The 21,311-nt window shown below is 46.2% G+C and overlaps 1 protein-coding gene across 2 annotated transcripts in view; it reads left to right on the top strand.

The window, feature by feature from the left end:
* The window catches only part of LOC119435987 (transcription factor 25-like), a 102,757-nt gene that overhangs the window by 26,548 nt on the left and 54,898 nt on the right, over positions 1-21,311 (top strand). The window contains exons 3-5 of one of the 2 annotated variants that reach the window (XM_037702704.2): positions 2,658-2,863; positions 10,003-10,085; positions 16,841-16,971. In XM_037702704.2, coding sequence (XP_037558632.1) covers positions 2,658-2,863; positions 10,003-10,085; positions 16,841-16,971 — 420 coding nt within the window. Of the gene's footprint in view, positions 1-2,654; positions 2,864-10,002; positions 10,086-16,840; positions 16,972-21,311 lie in introns of both variants that reach the window. The other variant, XM_037702703.2, reaches the window with a different exon arrangement.

Genomic DNA, 21,311 nt, shown 5'->3' with positions numbered 1-21,311 from the left:
CGTTACTGGCAGACATTACTCGTACGCTTAGAGTAAAGAGACTGAGCTTCACAAACCTGCATGTAGAAGCAAAAAGGGTTTTTCCTGTGCCCACTGAAAGTGGCCGGACGAAGGCAGCTGCTTAAGTAGAGCCAGAAGGGAGATGTCGCTCCTGGCGGCTGTGAATCCGTGTGCAAAGGTATGAAGATGGCGCCCTGGATTACTTGCTGGCACCAAAGATCTTGACTTGCGTCAGATAGCAGGACTGGCAGTGGTGTCGGCAAGTCATTAAAGATCAGCACTGGTGAAACCGCACATGCGCAGGTCGACGGATGCAGCCATGCTCCAAGAAGCGCGATGAACTGCATGTAGAAGCAAAAAGGGTTTAGCGGCAACTGCATAGTTGCCGCTTTCCTGTGCCCACTGAAAGTGGCCGGATGAAGGCAGCTGCTTAAGTAGAGCCGGAAGGGAGATGTCATTCCTGGTGGCTGTGAATCCGTGTGCAAAGGTATGAAGATGGTGCCCTGGATTACTTGCTGGCACCAAAGATCTTGACTTGCGTCAGATAGCAGGACTGGCAGTGGTGTCGGCGAGTCATTAAAGATCAGCACTGGTGAAACCGCACATGCGCAGGTCGATGGATACAGCCATGCTCCAAGAAGCGCGGTCAACTGCATGTAGAATCAAAAAAGGTTTAGCGGCAACTGCATGGTTGCCGCTTACCCGTGCCCATACATACATCCATTCCTGTGGCCAAACGTACATTGGTATTCCTGTTACAGCCATATATACGTATACCAGCAATGTCCTATTTGCATTTCCTTTTAAGGAATGCTCTACAACTTTAGTTGGCTGCTGAAAACTACTCAATATTTATTATTTATGATACCTGACTGCTCAAGGAAATTTCCGAGTGGATGTACTGGCAATTGATGTTGGAGCAGCACTGATGTGTTCTTTTCATCAGCACACGTGTGAAAATTGAGGGCTGCTCAGGCAGAGCTGCCCTCCTTGTTACTGGAGTATTTCGTGTGACACTTCAGTTAGCCATCGGTCCCCAAGACCAGTCTTGAGGCTCCTGTTACAAACTTATATTAGCACCACAGTGCAGCTTGTGGCTTTCATCCTTCACTGTCCACTGCCTGGGAACTCCTTATTCATTAGCATTCAATTTCGCAACTTTTAAATTTCATTTTTCTCTTCATGCTCACGGCATCCGCAGGCTTGCATATGTCCTGCTTTTCGTCGTCACCTTATTTTACTAACTAGGTTGGCCACTCTAAATCATCAGACATGAGTACTCTGATGATGCGATGAGAATGACTTTTTGCAAAAATGTAGAATGCTTTGTGTCCCAGTTTTGCACTGCATTGAGTCAGTGGGCTGCTCTGATGATGAATGCTGTCATTAGTGCAGGCAAGTGACATTTAAAAGATTGTATGGTTGTGGGAATTGAATTGTCTGAAATAGGATTTTACAACACGAAGAACTATTGAGTAAGCATTCATTGACATGGCTCAGTGACTATAGCATTGGTGTATTCACACAGTTGTCACTGAGGTCATGTGGCCAAGTTGAGCTAAAATGGTCGTTTTGGTTGAAAAGTGACGACGTGTTTTGGGTCAGTTGTTCACTGCTCAATTTTTCAACTCCATGACTGGAGTTGCAAAGCTGCTGAACCAATCAGCGGCACAGGAGTAGGGAGTTGGAATATGTTGACACATATTTTACGTGATAGTGGCAGTGCAAGCATACAGGCATGCTGTTGCTTTTTTTTCTTCTTTCTTTTTTTAGCCAGGACTTTTATATAACAGCTCACACTGCCACAGCTCACACTGCCACTGCACATTTCAAGGCACTTGTAAGAAGCTCGTCATCAAAGTAGGCAATGAGAACCCTAGAATAATACAACTAAAAAGCAGCGAGAGGCAACCATGCATGTATGTGATGGAAGATGCAGACTTGCATGTGGCCAGTCGGTCCAAATGGTAGAAATTTTTGCCTGCTTAATTGAGGTAAATGAGATGTCTCTTGTGTTGTCCTGTCTATTATGCCATTTAATTGTGAAGGCCTAAACTCGTTTGATGCGAAAGCAGACACAAATGGCACCAATCTTCAGACATTTCACTGTAGCACCGAGCAAGTTGCTTTTGCCAGCATGAACGTTGTTCATCATAAGTCACTCCTTGGTCACTTGTTGTGGTAAGTTGCACAGCTCTCAATCGCTGGTGTGAATGCTGAGCATCATTTGACAGATTTCCTTCCCGACTGCCATTGCTGCACTCTGATGCGTGTGGCAAATGCTTGTGTGCTATTTAGTGCACAGTATACAAAGCCAGGTGGTCAAAATTAATCCAGAGCACTCTACTGCAGAGTTTCTGATAGGCTCACTATTGCCGTGAGATGTTTTCAAACAAATATCTAGCATAACTAGCATTTTAGCTCTGAAACTGTGACGACTGTCTCTTAATATGTGACATCACATAACTGAACAAAAATCAAAAATTAACATCACTAGATAGTACAATTTTCTAATTACAAGATGCAGTGCTGCAAGCATGCAGACACAATCGGTTCACACAGCATTGTGCATACACATTATTTGGTAACTTTTATCATGTCACTTTGCTCCAGCTTGTCTCTTGTGCTAAACAGATGGTTGTTTGATCTTTCAGCAGGAGGATGAAGTAGCAGCCAGCGTGCGGGAGGTAAACCGAATGCTGGGGGAGCCCGAGAATCTGCCTCACGTTGCTGCTGTTACTACCACTGTCTGTGGGCCTACTAGGGCAGAGAAGAGCCTACTTTCAGTAGATCAGCGCAACCTCAATCCTGAGAATGAGATGCGGAGAATCTTTGGCTCCAGAGTTGTCCAGTCTGAGCAAGCGTGAGTTTTTTTCCGAGTTGGCTCTCTGCTACACTCTCTCCATGGTTTTTGTTGTCATAGACCTTTAGCAGGGCCAAAATACCAGCAGCACTAAATTGCATCTTTGTGTCCGCTTTACGGAAGTGCAGGTTCAAATAAAAGTGGCTGGTGGTTTCTGTACAAGGGACATTCATAAAGTTCATATTATTGCCATTGATTGATGAGACTCTGGTGGGAGTTCAATCTGAGCCCGTATTCACGTGAACCTGCTGCACTGATTGTTCAACAGTTATCCACTGGTCAGCAAGCACTAGAGCCTCCGCTTGGGCATCAATTTGTGATTCACCATCGAGCTGACAACTGGCCACACCGTTCTGCTGTGTCCAGGCTTGTTCTACTCCATTTAAATTGCCTGTGCCATTTCACAAGAGTGTCATAAGCCGGGGCGTCATTATATTGCACCCCACAAAGTCAGTATAAATTTCCTTGGCATCCCTTTAAATACAGAAAGATCACTGCTTGTGATTCAACCAACTTTCCTTATGGACGCAGCTTTTTTGTTTTTTGATGCCCTTGGGGTGTTTTGCAATACTGTATAGAATAATATTTTTATATTCGCCTGAAACCAGGCATGCTCATTTTGATGCCTATGGTGTATGCCTGCACCAAATGTATGGTGCCGACAATACAAACTTTATGAACGCCCTGCATATGTATGCGGTGTAGACCTGTATGAGTGTGTAGCGGCAGCAGCATTGGCGTCACATGATAATTACGTAGGCGCTCACGTCTGCACGAGGCACGAGCGGCTGGCCCGCACCGGCACAGGCTAGCGTTGCGAAAGGGATTAAAAAATGCTACGCTAAGAGATTGGGTGTCGGTTATGCCTCTCCCGCGAGAGCCCGCGACTTTACCGGTCTACGTGGTCGCTCGCCACCACAGTTTGGTTACCTCGGACGTGATACTGCCATACGCTCCTGTGGTAGAGACTACCATGGACCAGACCAACGCTACGAGTGCTCAAGGCCAGAACCCTTCCGACGGACGCGGTGAGCCCTCCTGTTCGGCCATCGCCGTCCGCCTCCCACAGTACTGGGACCAGCATCCTTCGGCGTGGTTTCTTCAGGCCAAATCGCAATTTCAAGTTGCTGGTACCCGCTCTCGAGCCTTAAAGTTTCATTGTGCCGTCGCAGCGCTCTCGCCCGTCGCCATTGACCAAGTAGCAGATTTGTTGAACGCCCTATTGTCTGTCTACCGCTGCTATGACAATCTCAAGGCAGCCCTGCTACAGCGCACAGCCGCTTCACAGCGTTCTCGCATCCAGCAGCTTCTGTCCGCTGAAGAACTCGGCGACCGACGTCCTAGTCAACTTCTTCGCCGAATGAGGCAGCTGCTCGGAGACAACGCGAGATCCATCGACTACGCTCTGTTACGCCAATTGTTTTTGCAACGACTCCCGGCTAACATGCAGATGGTCCTAGCGACAGCCTCTACCATAGATCTTACCGGACTTGCCGCTTTGGCCGACAAAGTCATGGAAGTAGTCACCCCAACCATCGCAGCCACGACATCGTCTCCGGGTGACAGCCTTGCAAACCCTTCCCTGCTCTTCAGTAGCGCAATCTCCGCTCGACTCCTTGTGTGAGCGCCTGGAATGCATCATCTGTGGAGCAGAACATCGCCGCACGTCATCTCATTGCCCACGCAGCCGTAGTTCCAGCAAATCAAGATGCACGGGCACCCGCAATGAAACATCAACTACAACATCTGGCGTTTGCTACTACCACCACCGTTTTCGAAACGACACTCGTCACTGTCGGCGTCCCTGCGCTTGGCAGGGAAACAGGCTGGCCGACCTCTAACGGCGACGAGTGGTACGGCCCAACACACCAGTCGCCTTTTCTACGCGATAGACAGAGCTACGGGACAACGGTTCTTAGTTGATACAGGAGCTGACGTCAGCATTCTCCCCGCTCAACACTCCGACCGAAAAGCGACACCTGTGTCGTTTTTGCAAGCCGTCAACGGCACCAGGATTCCAGTTTTCTCATCACGATCTGTCATGCTATACCTTGGCCTTCGACGAGCGTTCTGCTGGATTTTCCTGGTTGCAGACGTCTGTCGTGCAGTCATTGGAGCAGACTTCTTGCACAACTATGGACTCCTTGTCAACCTTCAACGACGCTGTCTCATCGACTCCGTGACCCAGCTATCCGTTCCCGGCGTCCTATCATCAGGTACATCGCCGATCGTGCCTATTTCTGCCATGTTGGACGAACCTTTCGCTGCGCTCCTACGCGAGTTTCCCACTTTGACATGCCTGTCGGACTGGACACAACCGGTGCAACATGATGTGTGCCATCACATCGTCACCTCCGGCCCACCAATTTCTTTCCGACCCCGACGTTTGTTTCCAGAGAAACTCAAAATCGCTCGCGCGGAGTTCGAACACATGCTGCAACTTGGCATCATCTGCCCTTCCTCCAGTAATTGGGCATCACCACTTCACATGGTGCCTAAGAAGATGGGAGACTGGCGCCCATGCGGTGATTACCGGGCACTAAACAACGTTACAGTTCCTGATCGCTACCCTGTCCCGAACATTCAGGACTTCACGGTAGCGTTGCACGGTGCGACAATCTTTTCTAAGATCGATCTCGTTCGCACCTATTATCAACTACCGGTCACTGAAGAAGACATTCCCAAGACTGCCATCACCACACCCTTTGGTCTTTTTGAATTTATCCGCATGCTTTTCGGCTTACGGAACGCAGGCCAATCCTTTCAGCGTTTCATCGATTCCGTCACCAGAGGCCTGCCTTTCGTTTTTGCATACATTGACGACCTTCTCGTCGCAAGCTCTTCCACAGAAAAACATCTTCACCATTAGCGGTTGTTGTTTTCACGCCTTGCCAGTAAAGGAATTGTCATCAACGTCGCCAAGAGCGAATTCGGTCAACCGGAACTTGAGTTCCTCGGTCATATCGTTGATGCTACTGGCATTCGACCACTACCGTCCAAGATTCGTGTCATCGAAGACCTTCCCCAACCGACCACACTCACCAAGCTTCGCCGATTTCTCGGATTCGTCAATTTCTACCGCCGATTCATTCCCGATTGCGCATGACTTATGGCTCTGCTAGACGCTTTGCTGGTAAACAAACGTAAACAAGGGCTTCAGTGGACTGAAGAAGCCACCGACGCTTTCACAAAAGCCAAGTCTGCCCTCGCCGTCGCCACGCTGCTTAGACACCCAAAGCCAGACGCGCCCACTGCCATCATGACCGACGCTTCAAACACTGCCGTTGGTGCCATTCTGCAGCAATTCATCGACAATGAGTGGCATCCACTTGCCTTTTTCTCCAAGAAACTGAAGCCTGCGCAGTCCCGCTACAGCGTGTTCGGCCGTGAATTACTCGCAGTTTACTTGGCTATCAGACATGTTCGCCATTTCCTAGAAGGCCGTGCATTTACTGTCTTGACAGACCACAAGCCCCTGGTGCAAGCAATGAACCGTTCGGCTGCCTGTTACTCGCCCCGCGAGAGTCTACACCTTTCTTATATCTCCGAGTTTACAACAACGTTCCAACACATCAAGGGCACCGACAACGTTCCAGCCGATGTTCCGAGTTGTGCCAATGCCGTTTCCACATTGACGGTAGAAGTGTCGCTCCGAATGATGAAAGACTCCGAAGCCTTTCATCATCGATGTCGACTTACTCGCCAGTCAACAGCGTGACGACACCACACTTCGTACACTCCGGAATTCGTCAACGTCCCTGAAATTGGAGGACGTCGTTGTGACTCCGGATGGGGTACGTCCGTCGTCTGCGACACTTCTACCGACACACCTAGACCATACATTCCGGCATTCCTTCGCAGACGTCTATTCGAAACCGTGCACAACCTGTCCCATCCTGGCATACGCGCGACACAAAAGCTTCTATCCCGTCGTTTCGTTTGGCCTCGGCTAAACGTGCAAGTTTGCAATTGGGTTCGCTGCTGTTCGTCGGGTCAACGCTCCAAGATCCAGCGTCATCCCATTCCACCTGCCAAGTCTTTTCTTCCACCGGATGCTCGTTTCAATACCGTACACCTGGACCTCGTCGGCCCTCTCACACCTTCAAAAGGTTACTGCTACCTGCTGACACGCATCGACCGCTATACACAGTGGCCAGAAGCTACACCTATATCTGACATCTCAGCGCCCACTGTTGCAGCAGCTTTCGTGTCTACATGGATTGCAAGGTTCGGCTGGCCATCCACAATAGTCACCGATCGCGGTCGGCAGTTTGACTCGGCACTCTTCAACGAGCTACTCAAACTACTCGAAACGACACGTTTTCATACAACTGCTTACCACCGGCAGTCCAATGAACTTGTTGAACATTTTCACAGGCATCTCAAGGCCTCCCTTATGGCGCATGAATCGCCGGAGAAGTGGGTTCTGCATTTGCCACTCGTCTTACTTGGCATCAGAGCCGCACTCAAGAGCGACCTAGGTTGCTCCTGTGCTGAGCTAGTCTACGGCACTCACCTATGCCTTCCATTCGAGTCACCACCAGCAAAACACCTATGCCATCACCTGCCGACTACGTTGCCGAACTGCAAGATTTCTTCAGTCAGATACGTCTCGTGCCTACACGTTCACAAGAAGCAAGGTCTCCGTACGTTTCTCCCACACTCACCTCTGCTACCCACGTTTTCGTTCGTAACTGTGCCGTGCGGAAGCCATTGCAGCCACAGCCACACTACTCCGGGCCATATTGTGTTCTCGAGCGTTGTCAGACTACGTTTGTCATGAACGTCAATGGCCGATCAGACACAATTGCCCTGGAACGTCTCAAACCAGCCTACATTGAAGCACCCGCGCCATCGGCTCCACCAATGTGCGACGCAACCCTGCTGCATCCATTGACGCCGCCTTCGTCCGTGACACCCAATACCTACGCCAAGACACGCCGCGTCACGAGGACTTTCCATCGTTCGTCGAACTTTCCTCCTCTCTAGGGGGGAGTCCTCTGTAGCGGCAGCAGCAACGGCGTCGCATGATAATTACATAGACGCTCGCGTCTGCACGAGGCACGAGCGGCTGGCCCGCACCGGCACAGGCTAGCATTCCGAAAGGGATTAAAAAATGCTACGCTAAGAAATCGGCTGTCGGTTTCGCCTCTTCCTCGAGAGCCCACGACTTTACCGGTCTACGTCGTCGCTCGTCGCCACAAGTAGCTAATAACACCTTATAAAGTTCTTTTTTTTAAATGAGGTACACTCTCCAAGGTCAACTTTACTGACGCTTATTTCAAGATGGCTCGTTTTGTAATAAAAGTAGTATTAAAATTTATGCTTACTATTTCAGTCTTAGAACTAGCCTGCTTTTGAGACATTGCGCAAATACTTTGTTGAATGATGAGCCTTCATCCAGTGATTCTGATTTTGTATTTTGTTCATCTGCTGGGTTGGATATAATGATGTCAATCGACAGATGGCATGTGTAGCTATAGCTGAACAGCTGTGCACACGTGGGCAGCTAGCTGTAAACTGCTGCAAACTGGAGTGAAAGCGGTGAACCTAGCGACTGAGCAACTGGTGGAAATAGTTCAGTGGGGGGGCACCAAAGGAGAAATCATCATTCTGAACAACATATGCTATGCATAGTTATATGAAAACCAAAGCGAATGTATTTGCATGATGCTGTACTGTTGACTTCCGTTAATTTGATCCTCACGTGACTGACAAAACTGGTCGAATTGAACATAAAGCAGAAAGAAACGGCAAAACATGGTGTATTATTTGCCTTTAAAGTTAGCTTCGCCGCAACACAACCGTGTTACGGAGGTGAAGCATACCAAGTGGGGAAAGTAGCCACTGTTACGGGACATAACACGTGTTCCTCAGTTTACACACGCACATGTACCGTCTCCGGTCACAGTACGAGCACCGAGATGCCTAATAAGTTTACTGGCAGGCCTTCAGAGTTTTAGATAGATCTCCGTTCTTTTGTTGGCTTTAAGCCTCCCCTTGGCTTTGAGTTTTTTTCATTTTACCTCCTTCCTTTTCGCTAGCTTTCCCAAAACACATATGGTTTTTCTGCGCTTCTCGGTGCACGGTGCATGCGCGCATGTCTATTATGAACGCGTACTAGGCACTATTAACAGTCTCGCATATGAGACATGCATAGAGGGCGAAATGAGGGCTCAAATCGCCATAGCACCATAAGAAACAGCTCTGAATGGCTGTCAGTATGCTTAGTAAGCGTCTAGGTGCTCGTGTGACCGGAGAGCATATGAGACATGCATAGAGGGCGAAATGAGGGCTCAAATCGCCATAGCACCATAAGAAACAGCTCTGAATGGCTGTCAGTATGCTTAGTAAGCGTCTAGGTGCTCGTGTGACCGGAGACGGTGCGTGCGTGCCTGTGTAATTAAGGAATGCGTACTATGTCCCGTGACAGTTAACTCCTTTTCAATTTTGGTATGCTTCACCGCATAACACAGCTGTATTGCTGCAAAACTGGCCAGTCAAGTCCAGCGAAGGCCAATCTTTAGGTCGAAATGATGGAGGTTTGGGCTCATAGAAATGTATGGGCGCCAGCTGTAACCTTCAATCAGAATCGAATTAACTGAAAAATTGAATTAACCGGAGTCGGGAAATGACGGAAGTCTACTGGATTATAGTAAACAGAGGTGCATGAATGCTGATTGAGATAAAAATCAGAAATTGTAAGTCCTGGGAGATAACAGCACAAGATAAATAGCTTTTGTGACTTCCAGGAGATGGCAGCACCTCCAAAGCAGCACCTGATTTAACCCGACGAGAGCTGCTATGCTGGCATATTTTGTGTATTTGTCTTGTGTCCATGTTCCTGCTTGCGGTACTGGAATACTTGATTTAGTTATGGTGCGAAATTTCAGATGCACGATTACTACTATAATGCTGGCATCCATATTTCTGCCATTGTACTTTTATGGCAGCAACCATTGAAAGGATGTGTACTGAAATGGGCAACATACAAAAATATATTAAAATTAGAAGTCAATGTTTTGTTGCTTTTGGTCAAATCGAAACTCCTTTGTTTAATAATGTAAGTTGATGAGGTTGGAGTTATTAAATATTTTAGATGTTTTGACGGAGAGTGTGATTATGTAAATCTTTTCCAGGAAACGACGAGGAAGAGGACGTGTGTATGGCCGAACAACTGTCTTGGTGCCTGGCAGGAACTGGCACCACATTGGAAAGCCTGGTAGGATCATTGTTAATTTTGCTGGTGTGCTAGTGCTTCTTTTGTGTGCGTGCGTGCATGTGCACGCGCCCGCGAGCGCCTGCCTGTGCATGCTTCTATAGTCAGAAGAGGGCCATGGTAGCGCGCGCCACCGCTTCTACTCTGGCCATGGATATGCAGCCGCGTGGCCGCGTGCGTCCCATCTCAGATGTTATCTACAGTGGGTTCGAAGGCTAACCGACCCGAGATAGCTGATGGCTTCGTGTGTGTTGCGTACTCATGCGCCTAGCTCACGTAGAAGCAAGAGGAATTCGCTTGCTGCTACTGCCGCCCTTCATCACGCGAGCGGTTTGACAGTGATTGTCTGAGGTCATCGAGTGAGATGTGTTCATATTTGCCTGTGTGTGCTTCACATCAGGCTTGGTAATTTAGTTATTAAGCGAATGTTTACAGCAGTTTTACAGCTGATAAAACTACTAACCTTACTGTCTATAGCTGTCTAATAATTTGCTATTGCAATCAATGCTTCACCTTTCGGGCAAAACTGCTACTTTTTCTTGCTGTGTTTCGGTATCGAGTACAGAGTTGCTGGCTAAATGTCTTCAGCCAACACTGAGTGACAAGCCGCGTTTACATGAATGCGACAACTGGCGCATCGCATCGCATCACATCAGCTTGCTAGCGCATCGCATCCATGTAAACGGGGCTAATGCGCTAGAAAAGCGCGTCACACTGATGCGCCAGGCAGGGGTGGATTGAGACGCGTAAGTCGACTTTCACAGTGCATGTAAACGCGATCGCATGGCATTAGCAATTGTAGGAAACGCAATTTGCTGTGGATCTGCTGGGCGCTCGCCGAGCTGCATGGTGGTGTGACGCTGGAAGCGTCTGCAAGGGCTGCTTTGCGTTCGATGTGCGTGTGCCGCCACGAGCGCACCAGGGGTGATGCGCTACATGTAAACGCTGGCGCATCGCATTACTCGTGATGCGCTAGGAAATGTGATGCGATACTGTCGCATTCTGTCGCATTCATGTAAACGCGGCTACAGGCAGCAAGTGTTATTTGTTGATCTAGAGCAGGAATACAGCACATAGAAGAAGTTTGGCATGTGAGTTGCTTTCTTATGAAAGCACTGTCAGAGGAGACGGACCAATATAAGATTTCCAGCTGCAGTGGTGCCACACACCTAATGTAAAGCAAATGCAATGTAACACCTATGGCTAGCATATGACGAGAGCTGTTTGTAAATGCATAAGTGGCTTGAGGTGAAGGCCACTTTCAGTTTTCTGGCTGGTGTTGCCTCCCTTCCCTTATATTATTAAAGAAAATTCCTCAAAATATTTTTTCTTTTGTTGATAATGTTTATTCTAGATGCACTTTGCACATTTAGATGGAAAATAAAAATTTTTGGGGGTTATTTCTATGTCTTGTTCCTAAAGTGTTAATAAGCTGTTTAGTGTTTGTCTATTTGCATATTTATTTACTGTGCACCTTCAGAAATAACATAAATGTCAGTATTTCTGTAATCTTAAGCAAGGCATGGAAGTACAACTATGAGAGCGAATTGCTTGATTCATCTAAAGCATTGTGTGCATTTGAGCACTTTTTGCACTGCGTGTCGTCTTAAAGTTTCAGTAAAACAAAGCTGAAATTAAGTAAATTTCTATTTGCCCATAAAAAAAAAAACACACAGGCAAATACCGAAAATGCCAAAATAGCCAAATAACCAAGTGAACTGTTGATAATCATATGGTACACATGCCTTCTAGTAAATGCTGTCACCATTTCGGATGTTGCATTCAAAGCATTGAGCAGCACTTAAGCAGCATTTAAATACTTGTTATGCTCAGAATTAGCACCTAAAACTGTCATAGGTACTGATAGTCACCGAGTTTTGTTTTTCTAACAATTTCGTTAATATGACAGCAGGCTATACCTGTCAACTAATGCAACTTGTTTTTTGAGTGGACACAAAGAACAGTCAGTTGACTGCTCTTACCCATAAGTTTGCCTGTTTCCCCGAAAATATTTACATTTGAGCAATAGAGAAAGCAAAAAAAAATCTGGAATACAGTGAAAACTTTAGTCTATATCCTAGTTAAGTGGATATTTTAATTATCTGGAAAGAATCACATTAAAAAGGAAGCATGAACATTTGTTTCATAGACACACATTACCTTGTTTTACTGTGTGCGCAGTTGCTTTTTAAGCACTCATCATTGCAGGAACACTTGGTTCGATAGTTCATGGCACCGGATCATGGCTTCAGCTGGCTAACAATGTGCAGCATTTCAGAATCCTTACCGTTAAACTTGAGAAGGCTAGCCAGTACCCCCAACAAGGGGTGTATTTTATTTGTTATGGGGTGTTTAACCCTTTGCGGTCTGAAACTTTTACCCACTTTCCGGCTGTTCTGGTCCGAAACTATTTTGCCAGTTTGTGGCGCCGCTAAGAAGACCACCAACTGTGGAAGAAAAACTCACAGGATATTTATTTTTTCTCTTGCATTCTGCAGGCAACTTCTCTACCGATATTTGAGCAGCGTATGATACCGCTCGAAGCATTCTCCTGGGTGCAGGCCAGGGTTGTTACTGCAGGTTTTGCAGGAAAACACAGTTTCCCTCCTGCCTCTGTTTGTTTTTCGATCGCTACAAGCGGCACAGTCCTTGCTGCTTTGGCCTGGGAGCTTTTAGATCAAATGGCTCCTCCCATCTAGCCTTTCCTCGCACTCCTTCTGCGCAGACGGGCCTTGCTTTTTGGCTCTAGCCCTCACGGCGCCCACCAGCTGTAGGATGAGGTTGCGGCGGTACTGCAGGTGTCGCTGTTCTTTCTCACCATGATTCTGTAGCTGTGTGCGCCTCAAAATAAAGCTATTGACAATGGAAACCCCTAGAAGCTTTCACTAAATGCACCACCGTAAAACACAAGCCATGAAAAAGTGGTCATGCTTCTTAGCGAACCGCGCGAACGTGCTGTTCCGCGCGCAAGTGAGAACGCTCTGGGATCCAGAAGCCGTGCTGAATATTGTGCTGCACGCTAGTGAAAAAAGAAGCAAACTTCAACAAACAAAGTTTATTTATCCCTCAAGAGATGGCGCATCGTGTATACAAAGAATGCGCACGAATTGCAGTAAGAAAAACCGCGAAATTTAACTCCCGAACCCCCTTGTCGGGCGGTGCCCGACAGCGGACTGCTACGGCCGTCTTGCGTTGTCGGGCCCTGCCCGACATCAGACCGCAAAGGGTTAAGTATAGTGCAATGCATTTATCTGCCACTACATCTCGCATCAGTAAATCACTATCTGCATCATGGAGCATCTGTAAATGGTTCCTGAGGCTGCTCATAGTGGTGACAGATCACATTCTGCTTAAAAAAAAAAAAAAAAAACTAATATTGGCACAGGTTGGCCAAGGTTTCAGCATGGGCGTCATTTGGTGTAAACACATGTATATAGTATATCTGATGCCATGTAGCTTGGGGCTCGCTATGCACCATCTCTGAGGACATGCAGCACTCGTCTAAGTGACAGCCATCTACGTAATACTGAAATGAACATTTTGTCAGCTATACTTGCTGCTCTCATTTGCAAATAACAAGGGTTGTGGTGTTGTGGTGCTTTCTTTATTGTTGTAAATCAAACATCGTAGAAATAAAGTGCACATTCTTCAGGATCATTACCCTGGTCCAACCCCCCCCCCCCCCCCCCCCCGCCCCTCAACAACCGCAAGAAAACCACCTTGCGGTTGCTGTGGCAGCAACCACAAAACCAAGCCACACCATGCTGGTCTGGCATTTGCATTGAAATCTAGCTCGGGCAGACATTGGTTCCAATCAGGCATGGTTAGGTGCTTCATTGCTGTTCAGTAAACCGCGAATATGTACATACACTGGCACTCGTATCCTGGTGGGCTGTTAAGTCCGAGAAATCGAATGTTGACTGTATATGTTTTGCGCACTTTATATGTTTTTAGACCTCTGTACAGCTGTGTTACATCTACCCTTTGATATTCGCAGTTCATGCACCATTGACGGCTAATTACCATTGCCTTAGCACTCTTTGGCCACACCTGGCCCTTGCTCCAATAACATCAATTATCAATCATCAGCACCACATTGAGAGTGTTACTAGCGGGAGAGGGGCAAAGCTGCAAACATGCAAGGAGGTGATACGACGGGTAAATGCTGTGGGGATTGAGGTGCCTTCCGATGCTTCATCCCCCATCTCGAGTGTGATCCAAAGCTCGACCTCCGGGATCTGTTGCCTGGTGGTAGCAGCTTTTTTCCTGCACAAACCGTGCTTCTCCCTCCCGGCGTCGAGTTACTGCTTGAGCACATGTCACTGGGATGCACCCTGATTGGCCTCCCAAGTGATGGGCTTTGGGCGACCTCTGCACCCGAGCTCTCTTCCGCTGACCACTTCATCTCCGCAGCAGATGCTCACAGGCTTGCAACGAGTTGGTTAGATGGTACCTCTGCTCCCACGACTTGTCGTCTCACACTTGGTGGACCACTACTCTGGTTAGCCTAGCGCAGCGAGCACGCTTACTCGATAGGTCTTCTGATGTGCCTTTGCTCTTAAGCGCCGTGGCTGTTGCACTGGGTTGTGTCTTGAGTTAATAAACCTGTGGTTGTTGATGCTCTGATTCCGGAGCCTTCTCTGTGCTGTGTCAGAGAATCAATGAACCCTGTTATACAGCCAACGACCGATAATTCGGACTTAAAGGGGAACGTAAATAAGTCCGAACTATCGAATGTCCGAAAAAACAAATGTGCACAAAAAAGATTATTTTATTTACTTTTTAATGCCCCTGTGCAAGGAAGAAATGGTCGATTCATTGCTGCACACACTTCCGTTTACTTGTAACCAAGTACGTCTATATTTCTGCCGGTTTTCTGTTGTCGCTATATGCTGATGCAAGGACTGCAAAGGCTCGAGTCAGATCCGCACGGCACATCATCATCCGAGTTAGAGTCCCTGTTTGACGGTGGGAGAACTTGCTCAATTATTTCATCATCATTCAGTTCGGCACACAACACCGTGCTGTCGACGTCTGCAAAGTCTTCAAATGTAACGGCGGCAGGAATCGGCACACCACAGCCTAGCAGGTCATCAATGATGTCCGCATTTGAGCTCGTTGTGGTAGGCAGCATTTCAGGCTGTCGGGGTCAGGCAGCAAGTCGGGGTCAGTCGGACTGCAACTCAAGACTCATGCAAAGTCAGACTGTGAGGGAACCGTTGGTGCCATTTGACGCGGCCTTTCAATCACTTCACGAGAAAGACTTCTTGGAGCCAGCAGAGTGCTGTCTGGAACGCCAACTAAACAAACAGAATGACGAGAGCGGGCCATGCGCTGTGTTGCCGGAATAGGATGTGATGATCACGATGTTGACGCGACCTTACAATTCAGGCAAAGCCTCCAATATCAGCATTGGTAATTTAATCTGAGGTGTAGTGCTGCGACCGAGACAAGGCCTCAGGGATTACCATTTTACGTGTAATCTCCGAGGCCATACTTGATGTCTCTAATCTCTGAGGCCATACTTCATGTCTCATTGAGGTTGCCCAAGGAGATAATGGCGGCAGAATCGGCGTACGCTACAGTCACAGACGAAGTCTGGATAATCGAATGTAGAGCTGGCAGCTGTCCGAAATATTGGTCGTCTTTACACAAGTCTACGCGGCCATTGGCGGTGCCACGAAGTTGTCTGAATTACCGAGCATGTCTGGATTATCGGTGTCCGATTTATTGGTCAGCGACTGTAGTGCCTTTGTGCATTGCTGAGTGGAGAAGCGTCATGTCCTTTCCTGATCGTCGCTCGCGGGATGAGCCTCATGCAAACCCATCTCCATGATACACAGCTCAAGTTGTGCACATGACATAGGTATTACATATAGGACAGAAAACAAAGGCATTGCTAGATGCCTGAGTCGTCAGTCCTTATAATTGGGCTCGGTGCTCTGATTTCTCTCCGAGGCCGCAGAGAAAGCTATCAAATTACCCAAGTAGTGGCGTGCTGGCTGTTGAAATTACTGAGTAAAGTTTGCAATTTTAACTATACAACCATATACATTCTACTGATTATCCAGGATTCCCAATAAAGTAGTATCAAATTATGTCAATGTTTTGCTATATTCTAGCAAGTATATACAGTAGGCGCACTTTTATAGGAATAGGGGCACTTCAGAAATCTTATTGTTTTCTTAGAAGTTAAGCTTAGTAGAAGTGCACCATGTGAAACTGAAGAGACATGTTCAAATTGTTTGACTTTTCAACAAAGTCAATGCATTGGACAGTGTTTAAAAGGGAGTCTGCACTATTTGTATGTGGTTCAGTTCTTTAAGCAAGCAATTACTATGGAAATCGGCAAGGGGAAGGGAAGTTTCCGAGACCAGGGAACTTTTTCCTCAACTGCAGAGCTTACTTTCTGTGGAACCTGCATCACTTTCCTTTGTAGTGTTATGCTACAATCAAGTGAATGGAAACTTTCACTTTCAAGGCAGTTCTGCCTGGGCAGACCTGTTGAGTGTTTAGTGACTTTGTATCTACACTAGCTATAATTAGCTGTTCTGTATGTGGTTGGTAAGTCATTGATAAGGTTTCACACCTTGAGCAGTCTGTGTGTGTTGGGAGTTTCATGCTTGGCTTTTGCTCCCTGTGGAAGGCATTTGGTAGCAGTGCGCTTGGTATGGATGCGCATATAATCATACTTCCACAACCTCTGCTAACCACTTTGCTAACTTTCTTGCTCATTTCTCTGCATGTACCAAAACCAGGAATAACCATGGAGCTCCTGGAGACGCGAGGTGATGTGCACTTCTTCACTTTTGAGCACTCAAAATCCTACCAGGCAATCCAGTTTCAATTCTTGGATGCAGTAGAAACATTCAACCCAGACAACATAGTGGTGAGCTGTTTTATTTTGTGTGTTGGGTGTGCATGAGTGTTGTCTTGAAATAATGTACAAAACTTCAGGTTCCTAGTGTTATTTTTCATCTTGTTTTCTTCTTTTTCAATGCATTTATTGCTTTTCTATCCTATAAGTTCAGCTGATGTGTCTCTGGCTCATTGAGGGGCCAGCAACCAACCTTTAACTCTTTCCCTACCATGGAGAAAATAGGTGTTCTTTTGTAGGTTACGCCAGATTTTCTTTTTCTGAGGGAACTACTGCACTGAATATTTTATGTAATACATAAACAAAAAGCAGAATGAATGCACTTTTCATGCATAAAAGTCTTATTAATGAGATTTATGTCATAAAAAAATATAAATTGCCAAAATCAAGATTGTGGGATAAAATTTAACAAAGTTAGTAAAAAGATATGCTTGTATCTAAGAAAAAAATGTAATGAAAATTATGAGATACACAAAATGTATTGCCGTCTAATAGGCACTATCTCCAAAAAAATAAAAATGTTTAATTGAACAGGTATTCCGCTACAAAAATTTAACTGTGAGCGCTACAGTTGGGCATGCGGGGCTGCGGCTGCCGATGTTCCGGGCTGGTTTGCGTCGTCGTCACTCTCAGAGTCAAAGTTCGATTAAAAAGCAGCATCCTCAGACTTGCTGCTGCACGATCCATCAATAAAATCAGCCGCAGACGCAGCGGAATCACAGGATCTGCGATCTTTCGAAGCTCGCACAACTCTTGAAGGTGGCTATTTTTGCTTTCTACTTTGATGATCGTGAAACTTCGGAGCGCGTTCGAAAATTACCGCCTGGTGGAAAAAAGAAAAGCAAACTGCTTAGAAAATGAAAATATTGTTCTCCTCGTTCACGTGTGATGGCGCACTGTGTTCGTGAGCGGCACGGAAGGTCTCGAAAGCGATGTTTTAAATCATCGATAGCGGGTGGCCATTTTTGCTTTCTACTTTGATGATCGTAAAACTTTGGAGCGCGTTCAAAAATCACCTCCTCGGGGGGAAAAATGAACTGCTTAAAAAGCAAAGTATAGTTCTCCTCCTTCACGTCCGATAGCGCAGTGTGCCCGTGAGCGGCACAGAAGGTCTCGAAAGTGGCGTTTGAAACCATGGATAGCGGGCTAACAATGCCCAAAGGGTGCGGTACAGAAAGAGTTAAAAGGACACCATTTTTTTCTTGTGTAGTAGAAAGGATATAGTGCAGCGGTTACTTTGTAAAACGTGGAAAATTTGAACAATTTTTCACTCTGCAAACTGTCTCAGTTATGAGCGCATGGACGCTTGCAACACTGATAATTGAGAGCTGTGGTAATAGCATGCGCCAAAAATTTAACAAAATGTGAATCGGGATTCTTGAATAACCTTTTTTTCTGGTCACAAAACTTATATGCTAAAGCTTCACACGCTGCCAAAAGTAGCCGCAACATGATGCTGCATCATGCTGGATTCACACGATATGCCATATCGCTGGATTAAACTACAAACAAGCGTGGCGTGTCTTGAGCTGCAACGAATAGCGCTGCTAGTAGCTCGTCCACGCTGTCCATGTGTGCGGCTTGATTTGGCGGCACTGAGCCACGTCATGCTTGTCCACAGACTGAATCGGCGATCCATTCCTTCGTGTGAATCCAGCTTTATAGGACACTTAGTCGTCAGCCCAGGCAGGCTAACTTGCACTCATATTCAAGCGAGTTGTGTGATCTATCCTACCGCAGTGTTGCAGGAGACAGCACAAAATGCGGTGCATTCAAGTGAATACCACCAAGAGCACACTTCTTTAAATGAAGAACTACTAGAAGCACATTAATGCTTATGCTTTATTAATTTAGTTACTATTGCATCACTGTTGTGTTTGGAAATTTTTCGCTGCCTTTGATGACTGCCTCTGTTAAAAGACAAGTCAGAGTGTGCGCATGTTTCTTCTCTGTTAATATTAATTGGATTGAAATCTCAGCAGTTCTTACTTTAAAGTATTATGCACTTAGTGGTACAGTTGAACCCGAATATATTGAACATGTGAACCTTACTGACTGATACTCATGCAAAATAACTGTTCATAATGAACTGGACATTAGATATATTGGACTTGGGATGTCCGCTGACAGTGCTATAAAGCCAAGGCAGCGTTCGGGGGAGTTAATTTTGTTTCTTTGTTGTAATACTTGTTTGAGTTGGCTGCAGCAAGTTTACATAATCTCGTGCATCGGAAACGCTGTTCTTAGTGACACTGAGAAACAGTTCAAGGCACAGGCCAAAATATCTGCCGATTATGCATAGTTTTGCTTTAAATGAATTTATTCTTTTGCTTTCTTTATCCACTGAAGATACTGAATCCATATATGACGAATACATCATAAAAGCTTGTCTAAGTTCACTATAGGCAATTTTGGGTATATTGAATTACTTGGGTTCAGCTGTATTAACTTCAGTGCACTGCTTCTTGTGCTGTCTCCTGCAGCACCATAATAAGAAAGGTTACACAGCTCTTTTGAATACGAGTGCAAGTTAAGCCTCCCCTGGCTGATGACTAAGTGCTCTTTAAGTGACACTGCGCCACGTCGTGACTACTTTTGGTGGTGCATGAAGCTTTACCATGCAAGTTTCATCACCTGAAAGAAAGTTATTAAAGGACCCTGTCCAAATTCAGCTCTAGCCGCCAGAAGAGCAATTCACTAGATTACGCAATTTGAGTCTTAAAAAATGCCTGAAACTTGCGACTTTCCACTAATGTACAATCTCATATGTTTTGTCAGTTGGTCAGTGCATCCCAGTGCCATTTTAGGAGGGGCAGTGGGTGCACTCCGCAGAGGGCTGGCATCACCAAGACAGGTGTTTGGAGAAACTGCACAATATGAGAGAGTAGACAAGCTGCTCCTTAAGGGAGCCAAAAAGAAGAAAGGAGAAGGAGCAGCAGGAAACTTGCTAGCTGAAGTGCTGCACATAGCGGCTATTGAATCACTTTTCAGCAAGAGTCATCCATACTTAGCTGTAACAACAGCACTTACACATGCAAAAGGCCTTACGATAACAAAGAAAATTTTTTTGATAAAAAGCAGGAAGCACTTGGCAGTTGCTGAACCCTGCACATTGATGTAAGGTTACATGATAGGCAAACACATTTAATGACAACGATTCGCTGCCAAATTTTGCCTCGCATCATTTTTGCACAAGTTGGTTGCTTATGGATGCCGGGCTTGTTTCCATCAGTGTCTGTCATGATATTTTCATCTGCACCTCTATCTAATTGCACATTCTGATAAATTGTCAGACCTTCTAAAAAGGCCAAGTACTATTTCTTATGCATCAAATACCTGAAAAGGATGAAGCTTCTGTTTTCATGGTTTAATCAACCTGTCACCCGGATTGGTTGTTTTGTAGTGAAGAAGAGACAGAAGGCAGAAGCAAGTAGCACTGGGGCACTCATCGACATGGGGCGTGAGCGCAGATCACGAGCTGTTGGCGCCGAGACTGGTCTTATGTTGATGCTGTGCTGGTTTTTCGCCTGCCACTTCCCGTCAATAAATCCCCTTATCAGTTTGTTCTCCTGTTTGGATTCCAACACAACAGTTACTGGTTGCACCATATTATATGATGACATGTTGTCTTTCGTGTGAACACCCTGCCAGAACCTACATATTTGTTAATTGACCAAGTCTGAGATTAGATAGATCAGTGTAACAACTGTCTCACCAAAAAAGACCAATGAAAGTGATACATTGAATGTTACATAAAAATGGAGAATGAAAATGGGAATGTGCCCTGACCAGGCATCCCCCCCCCCCCCCCCTTTATTCACTTACATACTTGCCCAGGCTAGTTGCAAGTTATGTGAGAAGCAACTTGCAGAAATTCTTAAAAAGAGGTTAGGACCTAGTTTAGGTGTGGGGCAAGCTTTGCCTTCGCGATATGCCTTACATTGCAATTTATGTCTTCATAGGTGTGGATACTAGGATTTTCAATGAAATTTGCAAGTCAGCTTTCATACCAATTTATTGTCTTTTTCCACATTACTGCGTGAATCTGGGCATAATGTGATGGACTGCAAAATACGGGAAAAAAAGTGATTCAGGTCCATATGATGCGACCAAATAGCACATAACTATTTCCTTACCTCTGAAAACGGGCTGATTTTCAGTGGCTTCAAATTGTCATCCACCCGACTGTAGCACGAAGCTACAAAGGTAACCCATATAGGTTTCTCAAAATGAAAGCTATGCTGTTGATAAAAAATTTGTCCTTGTCCAGGGATCAAACACGAGACCAACGCCTTTTCGAGCCAGTCGCTCTATCATCTGAGCTAACCAGGAGGCTATCAGATCACAGAGTG

This window comes from Dermacentor silvarum, chromosome 1, assembly GCF_013339745.2.
Source record: "Dermacentor silvarum isolate Dsil-2018 chromosome 1, BIME_Dsil_1.4, whole genome shotgun sequence".
In the NCBI taxonomy this organism is placed as follows: domain Eukaryota; kingdom Metazoa; phylum Arthropoda; class Arachnida; order Ixodida; family Ixodidae; genus Dermacentor; species Dermacentor silvarum.
This window is presented reverse-complemented; position numbering and strand designations above follow the sequence as displayed.